Source organism: Daucus carota, chromosome 5 (assembly GCF_001625215.2).
Source record: "Daucus carota subsp. sativus chromosome 5, DH1 v3.0, whole genome shotgun sequence".
Lineage (NCBI taxonomy): Eukaryota > Viridiplantae > Streptophyta > Magnoliopsida > Apiales > Apiaceae > Daucus > Daucus carota.
In genome coordinates this window covers 33,898,247-33,908,708 of record NC_030385.2, presented here as the reverse complement: position 1 = coordinate 33,908,708, position 10,462 = coordinate 33,898,247, and the positions used below count along the sequence as shown (strand labels likewise).

General features: G+C 33.6%; 2 protein-coding genes across 2 annotated transcripts; both read left to right on the top strand.

Annotated features, from left to right (window-relative positions):
• Positions 1–666: 666 nt before the first annotated feature.
• LOC108223332 (F-box/kelch-repeat protein At3g23880-like) lies at positions 667–1,981 on the top strand. The gene has a single exon (XM_017397525.2). It carries the CDS (start codon positions 767–769, stop codon positions 1,955–1,957), a length of 1,191 nt encoding a protein of 396 aa, XP_017253014.1. The 5' UTR covers positions 667–766; the 3' UTR covers positions 1,958–1,981.
• Positions 1,982–6,589: 4,608 nt separating this feature from the next.
• On the top strand, positions 6,590–10,255 carry LOC108220387 (putative F-box protein At4g21240). The gene is made up of 2 exons (XM_017394139.2): positions 6,590–8,023; positions 9,965–10,255. The coding sequence occupies exons 1-2, from the start codon at positions 6,795–6,797 to the stop codon at positions 9,972–9,974; spliced, it is 1,239 nt and encodes a 412-aa protein (XP_017249628.1). The 5' UTR covers positions 6,590–6,794; the 3' UTR covers positions 9,975–10,255.
• Positions 10,256–10,462: the final 207 nt, after the last annotated feature.

Sequence of the window (10,462 nt, the reverse complement as noted above, 5' to 3'; positions counted from 1 at the left end):
CAAAATTTTCATATTTCATATATATTCGTATGTTACGTAATGGTTCGTGTTTGTAATGAAATAGAACACGTTGAAGTTAAATTTCGAGGAGAATACGTTATAATTAAAAAGTAGCGTCTCTAATTATTTATATGTATTTTAGACAAAAGATATTCAAAATTATATATTTATAATTAGTTATACATTTATCAATTAGTATTTTTTAATATTAATATTTGTTATTAATAGTAGTTTCACTTTTTCCAACTAATTATAAATTATATTTAAAAAGATATATTAATATACATAAGGAGTGTTTTTAGTGTATGAAACTATTTAATAGATATCTAGATTTGTAGACTTTTAGTTTTAGAGGAGAGTATTAAACCAAGAGAGTACCAAACCAAAATTTTGTACGACTACAAATTATACCCATGTTGGCTTTTTATAGTATAGTATAGATAGATAGTATAGATATTGGGCTCCACTGTAACAAAAGAGAAGGAAAAATGGAGGTGAATTGGAGATAAGAATTTTTTTATTGTAAAAAATAAATTAGGAGCCATATGGTGGCTCTTAACTTTGAGGAGAGAGGAGAGAGAAACAAGAGCCTCTTAGTAATTTAAGAGCGAGCAACATTTTTCCTCTCCATTCTCAAATAAGAAGTTAGGAGCCTCTTGGATATGCTCTTAAAAGTATTTCATCCCAGATCAATGTAAACTACAGTGCAACATTGAGCTTTCCCTTTCTTCACAACTTATTCACCATTTCCTCTTCCAAAACCACAATGGCAAAAAAGTCCATCAACTATTTACCTGAAGGATTGATCTCCGAAATACTTGTTCGACTCCCTGTCAAATCACTTCTCCAATGCAAGTCCGTCTGCAAGCCATGGCTATCACTCATCTCAACCCCTCATTTCGTGAAATCTCAACTCCATCGCGCCATCACGGCCTCAATGAACACACCCACACTGCTCTGTATACACAGACCCCCGCTCACCGAGGAGGAATTGGCAAGAAAATTGGCCTTCGAGGCCGAGACGGAGAGGCGTTTCGGCACATTGTTTTCCAATTCCACTATTAGTCCACAACAGCAACGTCGACGTGAACTTGTTGATGAGGCGCTTCTTGATGCCGCAGCCCAAGACTTGTCCAGCTGTCCGGTACAATTTAATCGTCTTGTTATGCCACGTCTTTTCTCTACACATTATAGTATTAAAAGTGTTTGTGATGGCATCCTCTGTTTAGCTAATTTGTTCGGTAATTTTGTCTATCTTTGGAATCCGTCAATCGGGAAGTTTAAGAAACTCCCTGCTCCCGAGCCCCACACTTGTGATACTGTGCCGGTTAAAGTAGGGTTTGGTTATGATCCTATCTCCGATGACTACAAGGTCTTTAGGATTGTGTCTGAGAAAATGTTTGATGTCGAACCATTAGTTCAGGTTTATTCGTCGAATGCTGATTCCTGGACTAATGAATTTAAGGCTCCTATTATGAAGGGTGTTAAGCACTTTGGCTCAGCTAATGTTGTTGTAGACGGGGTACTGTATTTTAAATATCGTAGGGAACACTTAGTCTCATTTGATTTGCACAATGAGATTTTTGGACTAGTTCCTATCCCTAGCTCTACACAGATGGAGTCAGATGTTTTGGATTTCCAAGGTTCTGTCGCTATGGTCTTTCAGTCTGGAATTGAAATAAACCTATGGACGTTAGATAATGTTTCTGGAGAGGTGTCTTGGACTAAAAAATTTAGCATTGAGGCTCATCCCGAGACTGAAATACGGTTAGATGACTATTTGGGTGCAGCACAGTTCTTTGGACATAAGGTATTTGAGAGTAGCTTCATGTTTTATGTGTTGTATGACTGTGAGAAGAAAGAAACCAAAATTTATAAAGATGAAGCAAATGTGGGTGCTTTTCTCAAATACACAGAAACGCTTGTTTCACTAGATGGCTTTGAGCAAGTGCAGTAAAAGGGCAACTGGCGGGCATCTGAATAGTCTCCACCAGAAACAATCTAGAGGTAATTTTGTATCTTTCAAATTATTTCTAGTTCTCTAGCAAGTAATTGGTATTAGTTCTATACATGTTTGGCTCATTGGCTGTTCAATCGATATTAGCTGGTGCTTTTGATAAATAACCTTCATGAAATGCAGCTTAAAATGCAGCTTACTGATATTTCTTTCATACTAGTCCTCAAGTAGATAAATTTAAGCAGGGCGTGTAGGTTAGGCGACTCAACATAAGTACATGGTTAACTATATTTCCATATGGCCCCGAAGTGTTTATTAATTAGTCGTGAAAACATCTCTTCCTAGTAACTGGCTAGGTTCCACTTTTGCCTCTTTTGTGAATATAGTAAAAAGATGGAAGATGGGCTTTGTGAATGAAGCTTAATTTAATGTCATATTTGGTTATATCAGGGTAGCTAGATTTTCTAGTCACTTGGCTTAAGTTAGTGATTGTAGTCACACAAGTTTAGCGCAAATATCGCTCGAAGCTTTTGCCTGATATCTTTCTAAACTTTTGCAGAATACCGTATGTTGACCATTATCATGGCAAGTGAAGTGTGATTACGGAAGCAGTTACCACAATATATGTTAGTTTTGTGCTTGATATCTACGAGGGAGAACCTGATGTCCTCCTGGGATGCATCTACTAGCTACTAGTCTTATATATGGCTATCTATGTTTTAAGTACTGAATGCAAGCTTCTAAATCTTAATCTTTGCTATGGCTGGATTTGTTGCCTATATTATGATATGCTAATCGCTTACTGCTAATGTTGATCGTTGTTAGCTGACATGTTTAGGTTAATCTTGATTGTTGATCACTGTTTAGCAGCTAATGCCTGTCTCCAGTAGGATTGCTTTTTAAACAAGCTCCTGATTTGAAATTAAAATCTTACGAGACTATAAAGAAAATGCCTAATACTTGAAGTTTTTTTAAATCCTCTTCTCTCAGCTTTTTCAAAGAGTGTTTGGGTGCTCCTAAATCAAATTTTTATGATTATATCCAATTTTTATCATTTACATTAATGATAGTTAACTCTAACAAAAACAAGTGGATGACCTTTTTCATTTTTACTATATATTATATCGAAACATACAATATCATCAAACCGATCATAATCTAACTTCATCCTTGCATCGACCTAAAATATATATGTAATTAAATCTGAAATTTGGATCTTTTGCTTGCTTTTTGTTTTAGGTACTCCAACACTTCCGCAGTGTCACCAAACTTTATTTAGGTGATACGTTTTGTAGGTAGATAATTTTTATAATCATCTTGAATGAAACAAACATTCTCGTGTCGACGAGCTTGTATAAATAAATCAACGGTTTGTCTAGTGTGTGCCCATGGGCACATGCTAAGCGCGGAAAATTTTGTACTTGGGAGATTTTGATTGGCTCCTCTCTTTTGATAATGGTGGAACCCCCTGCAAATACACCAACCACACCAATCCCAGAAATTAAAATCTTATGAGACTATAAAGAAAATGCCTGATACTAGAAATTTGAAATTAAAACAAGCTCCTGATTTGAAATTAAAATCTTATGAGACTATAAAGAAAATGCCTGATACTAGAAATTTTTTAAATCCTCTTCTCTCAGCTTTTTCAAAGAGTGTTTGGGTGCTCCTAACTCAAATTTTTATGATAATGTTCAATTCTTATGAGGGATGCTGGTCTAGGACTATCTCTTTTACGTGAAAGATGATAACAAAAACAAGTGAACGACCTTTTTCATTTTTATGATATATTATATCGAAACACAAAATATCACCCAAGCAGCCATAATTTAACTTCATCCTGGCCCACAATATATTTGTAATTAAATCTTCAACGTTCATTTCTATTGCATATGTGAAATTTGGATCTTTCAGCTTGTTTAAATAAATCAATACTACGAGGCATGAGCCATATCAATTTGAAAGAGTTGAATATCATTTAAACTTGTAAGCAACTTCGAAAAATGATTTTAAAATTGAATATCATTTAAACTTATGAGCAACTTCGAAAAATGATTTTTAAATAGGCTTACCAGATCATGAGAATGCTCATATATTTTATATAAAATTTATCTACAATCTACTCCTCCGTTGAGATCAAAGATATCTTCTTTGTTTCAAACTCATGTCTTACTACCTTCATCTATTTTATTAGTAAAAGCATTTCAATAATTCCAAATATTAATTATCAAAATTTAAGTGGCATAATGCTTGAGGAGCACTAGTCATATTTTATTCTATTTTATGCACAATGAATATTGTCATAATTTTAAGAAACAACAAAATTTAATCAAAATTTATATGATGTGGTAACACACGATTTTGTATATAATTATATTACAATAATATTTTAAATATGTATTAGAGTTAACAATTGTATAAATATTTTTAATTATCATGAATAATCACAAATCATTTATTAAAAAATTGATTCTATTTCAAATATTAATTTGATTATTTACTATTCTCCATACCTAACTAAATATGAAATGGCAAAAAAAATAATTATTGCTAGTTTTTCGAATTTCATTATGATATTAAACATTTTGGCTCGTTTCGGAAAATAAAAACAAAAACTTATTTGTCAAAAAAAAACCATATCTACATAAATTATTTTGATAATAAAAACAAAAGCATATTTGTCTCGGTTTAAAGCCTGGGTTTAAGCAGTTTTCAATTTTAAATTGAAAATATATGTTCGTAACTTCGTATGATAAATTAAAAATAAGTCAAAAACTAGCTTAAGGTCGGAAGTTAATTTGTGTTACTTTTTTCAATGAATTATTTTTATTATTTTTAATTTTTTGATTAAAATTAAGACATAAATTACCTTTAAATTACTTTTTCTAATATTATCTTGCTAATATCTCATAAGTCATTAATAAGTCCATATTACCCAAAGAGATATTTTAAACTTCCAGCTTATCACATAAGTCAGGTTAAGTCATAAGCCACTTTAATTCATATCCATTTTCGACTTTAAGCTTGAAATGTGTGTTTGTAATAAATCATAAGTCAACTTAAACTTTCAGAAACTGACTTTAACACCAGAAAGTTTGAGATACCATATTTCATGACTTGGTTGTTTTTAAAAAAAATAAAAATTATTCTTTTTTTTGAAGAGAATAAAAATTATTCTTAAGACATAAACTACTACTAAATCATTTTTATTATTATTATTATATTTTTAGTAACTTATAAATTATTAATAAATCAAAATTATCTAAATAAATATTTTAACTTCTCATATTATTACATAATAAATCCCATTATGCCATAAATCATAAGCTCCAAATGCGCTATTGATATCTCAATAATATACATGCCTAGGATTAAAATGAGGACATACTAAAATTTATAAATTAGATAATTAATATTAAATGAATAAGTTTGATAACGAAAAGATAGATATACTTTTCTGGTCCACCCCAACATTCTCCACTTGTCCGACTGTCACTGTGCAGTTTTTGGATATTAGACGGACCTCTTCGCAATGTAATTTTATTATGGCGGATTCCCTTTTTTATAGTCAGTTTCACTACAGTTTAAGTTAATTGTCCACTCTTTCCCCGTTAGATTTCTATGTTATGTATGATCGTATCTGGGGCATATCGGTTGACGTAGTTTTTTTTTACAAACAAATGATTTTATTAAGACGAAACACAAGACATATATTGAAATCCAGCTGAGACATATCCCAAATTGTTAACTACAATCTGATTGTGAAACAAAGAACGAACTAAAAAAATATTCGTTTTGTTTTCAGATCGCTTAATACATAAAATATTCATATTCTTTGATTAAAAAAGTATTATAATGATATCTCGAGCAATCTAATATACATCAGTTATGAAACTAGTAGCATTACAATTGACCTTCACATAAGCATCATCTGCACCCCGATGTTTAAAACTATTAGTCAAATCAACTGATTCTCGAGCACTAAATGTTCCCGAAACATGAATAATTTTTTGTTGTGAAAGGTGAGCTCTTGCGACACCGTCGTCCCAAAATCGACGCGAGTCTTACTGATCTCTTAAAATACTATATAAATACTTTTCGGAATAATAATCGAACGATATACAGAAATACATAAGAATAACAAAATATAACATAATGACACCCCAAATAGATGGCACACGCTGACATCAAAAAGAGAGACACGACTAACAATCTTGATAACAAGGTACTCAACAAATTTAATTCAAAAAAATTTGAGTTTTATCAAAATATTGATAAAATAACAGAGAGGAGGAGAATGAAGGGGTTAATTGGTAAGAGCAAGTCCAAGAAGCACTCTATTAGTGCTCTTAAGTCAAATATTAAGGAAGTTGTACTATAATCACACTCCAACAGGCTCCTTGCTCCTCCCCAAAAGTTTAGGAGTGTTAAATATTTCCTCAGTAGTGAGGAGGCCTCCTAAACGAATTTTATATTATTAAATATAGTGTTGCTGTGAAGGACAGCTACATTCATTACAATATCAAGTAAATTAAAAAGTAATAGAGATGACATTGAGGAGAGTTGTTGGAGATTGGCTAAATGTTTACCTTCCAAATGACTTAAGAGCTAATATAATAATCATTTTAATAGAGAGGGTGTCAAACAACTCTTGGAGTTGCTCTAAGGGAATCAAAACCCCTCCCCAAACACGCAACGGGTGTTAATTTGAAACGGAGCAGACCAGGACGATATTAATTAAAGAGTTGAGTCTGGACTTTATAAATACTGCCTGACTATTGAGCTTCCACAATCCCCATCACTATAATTCAAACACCTCTTGTTTAAACTAAACTCAATGGCGTACAAGTCCATCAACGATTTGCCCGAAGGACTGATCTCCCAAATACTCCTTCGACTCCCTGTGAAATCGCTGCTCCAATGCAAGTCCGTCTGCAAGCCATGGCTATCACTCATCTCCACCCCCCATTTCATAAAATCTCAGCTCCTCCATGCCATCAAGGCTTCAATCAACACACCCAAACTGCTCTGTATCGACAAGCCCCCGCCCACCGAGGAGGAGCTGGCCTTCGAAATGCGGATGGTCGAGATGGAAAAGAATTTTGTGACCATGATAGACAACAGCGACGACGACCATGATAGACAACAGCGACGGCGACGTCAGCTTGTTGACCAGGCGCTTCTTGATGCCGAGGGCCAAGATTTGTCGAGCTCTGCGGTGCGTTTTGAGCGTCTTGTTTTCCCGCGCTTCTTCTTCCCCTATTACGGAGTGGATGATTGTTGTAATGGCATCGTATTGTTATCTAATGGATTCGGTAATCATGTCTATTTTTGGAATCCGTCGATTCGGAAGTGTAGGAAACTTCCTAGTCCTGAGCAGTACACGAGTCGAGTCGATCCGGTTAAGAAAGGTTTTGGTTACGATTCTATTTCTGATGCCTACAAGTTTTTTAGGATTGTGTGTGAGAAAATGTATGACAAGGTCCCCATTGTCCAGGTTTACTCGACGGGCACTGATTCGTGGAGAGAATTTCGGGATCCTATTCTGAAAAATTATGAGGATTTTGACCGAAGAAATGTTGTTGTCAATGGGGTTCTGTATTTTGATGGCGTGGATGAGTTAATTTCATTTGATCTGCACACGGAGGTTTTTGGACAAGTTCCGTTCCCTAGCTGGGTTACAAGGAAGGGGTCAGATGTTTTGGATTTCGAGGGTTCTGTTGCTATGGTCTTTCAATCTGGACCTGAAATTCATCTATGGACGTTGGGTGATGTTTCTGGCCAGATGTCCTGGACGAAAAAATTCAGTATTGAGGCTGATTCTGAGACGGAGATATGGCTAACCAGTTACTTGGGTGCTGGCCAGTTTTTTGGAAAAAAGTTGTTTAACGAAGATCTTTTCATGTTTAATCTCTTGTATGACTATCGGAAGAAGGAATACAAATTTTATAAACGACGTGATAAGAACATTTGGGCATATCTCAAATACACAGAAACACTTGTTTCACTGGATGGCTTTGAGCATGTGGACTCGAACACCAACAACATCAGTCTCACAGGAGAAAGGTAACTTATCTGTTGGCAAAACATTTAAATCTTTAAAGTTATTAGTTGTGCAGTAGTTCCAACTTCAAAATAATGCTTTCAATGTGCACCTGTTACTTCGTTTTGTATTTTCTTTCCTATGTCATTCTTGCATTTATTCATTGTTACTAATTGATGTTACAGATATTACAACTTGTGTAATGCTTTTCTATTAATGTTTGCCGCTCTTGCTTCTTTTTGTTTGATCCCTTTGAATCATTAGCATCCTTCTTTCAGTTGTACTATGTGGCGTCCATATATTAACTTTATAGTTGTGAGTTTTAAAATATAATGGCACAAATCTTCTAATATAGCATAGATATTCAGTGTTCTGTTGTGGGCAATCCTGAAATGATCAGTGATGTATGTAGAATTGTAGATGGTGAATCTTCTAAGCTCTCTTCTTTTTGTATAGCTAGTGATGTATGTAAAATTGTAGATGGTGATTCTACATAGCTCTCTTCTTTTTGTAGTTAATTCATTTATATTGCCACAAATTATAGGTTATTGAGAAGCAACCTATAATTACAAAACATTATCGTATATTAGCCTCACTTTTTCTATGTTTTTTCTTGATTGTATATGTTCTCCTTGAGTGATAGTTTGACACCTTCAAATGGTGTGTGGACTTGACAATTGCAATGTGACTGGTGTGTGTGTATCCACAAACCTGTAGTTTAGAAAAAACAAGTCTAGCTTGTCTTCTTCACTGCTGATTTTTGTTATTGCAACTACTGTGAAAGCCTTTACCCTTGAGCTCTTTTGCAATTTTGTTGTTACCTTCTGCCTCAGAAAGCAACTGTTAAATTATGTAGAAATAATTATAATTGCTTTCAAAATTTTAGGTGATTATATACCTCATATACTGTGCCTAGGGACTTTTTATAGTATAAATTATGGCACCTAAACTAAAATGCCTAAAATTTATATGCTGAATTTTGTGATAGAGAATCTCATAGTTGTATATGTTTGATGAATATTAGCTGGTGCTTCAAATTGACGGACCTTCATTCTCTAAGTAAGTTTAGTGGATATTCTTTTAAACTAGTAGCCAACTGAATAAATTTAATCAAGGTTACTCAACTTAATAGTACTAGCTTACAGCCCGTGCAAAGCATGGGTTCACTTTATATGATTCGTTATTGTTTTTTTATTTTTAATAACTTTGTTAGGATTTGATATTTATGTATATCTTTAAAATTAGCATTATAAAATTTATTATGTTGGTGAGAATTGAAGCTTAGATATTTGAATGAATTATTTGTAGTATTATATCTAATGATTAACATCAATCTAAATTGAATAAATTAATGAATGTGATTAAAAGTAAAGTGCACTTTGTGTACTGTATTTTTGAAAGTCATCACTTAACATGCCATTCCGTTTATTTCAATTTACTCTGTTAGTTTTCTTTTGGGATATTTGCATCATTTTCCTCTTCTAACGGCTCTATGGGCTATTTAATATAGCAAACAGCCCCAAAATGTTATGCAAATCCTAATTTATCTGTTGTTTAAGAGAGGGACTCATTTTTTATAGTATAGGCGTAAACAACGGAAAAATTAGGATTTGCATAACATTTTGAGACTGTTTGCTCTATTAAGAAGCCCAGAAAAAAAAATGCAAATATCCCAAAAAGAACAAAACGGAATTAAGTGGGATAAACAGAATAACTTATTCTGTGACGACTTTCGGAGTTTCATATTTCAATTGAATGTTTTTATACTCTAGTATTATAAGTGGTGTTAGGTCCAAAGTAAAAGCACACAAAGTGCACTTTACTCGTAAAAGTAACAAAAATGGGTACCATACCAAACTACAAATTATACCGATGTTCGGTTATTAAAGTTTAGTATTAGATACAGTAGTCATCTATAGTTCTATGTTTGAAGCTTTTACATGACATCATCAAACCTTTTGCAGGAGAGCATAGCAGACACTGATCATCATCATGGCAAGTGAAGTGTGTTAGCAGATGGAGTTACTGCAGTGTTTGTTTGTTTTATGCATCATATTTATGTAAAAGCCTGATGCCAGACAATTACTGCTACTCTGCTAGTTCTGTGTTATGTTTTAAATATCTAGAATGTGCTGAATCTTATCGCAACTATGCATTGGTTTGCTGCTTATTAAGATGTATAATGGTTGTGGTCTGTTTAATCAACATGACTAAAAGCTTTCTTCTCAAGTTCTTACTGATTTTGGTTTTGTCAATATGGTTACTGTTAATGCTATTGCTGATGACTACTGAGTAGCCAACAGAGCTGTTGCCTGTTTCTGAAGAATGATGAGGGAAATGGGAATTGTCTTTTTATATATATTGCAGTTCCTGGACGGTATTGTATACAAATTCTGATTCTGTCACTCTATATTAGTATCATAGTTAGCCCAAATTGTTTTAGGTAGGGTGACTTTGTTAAT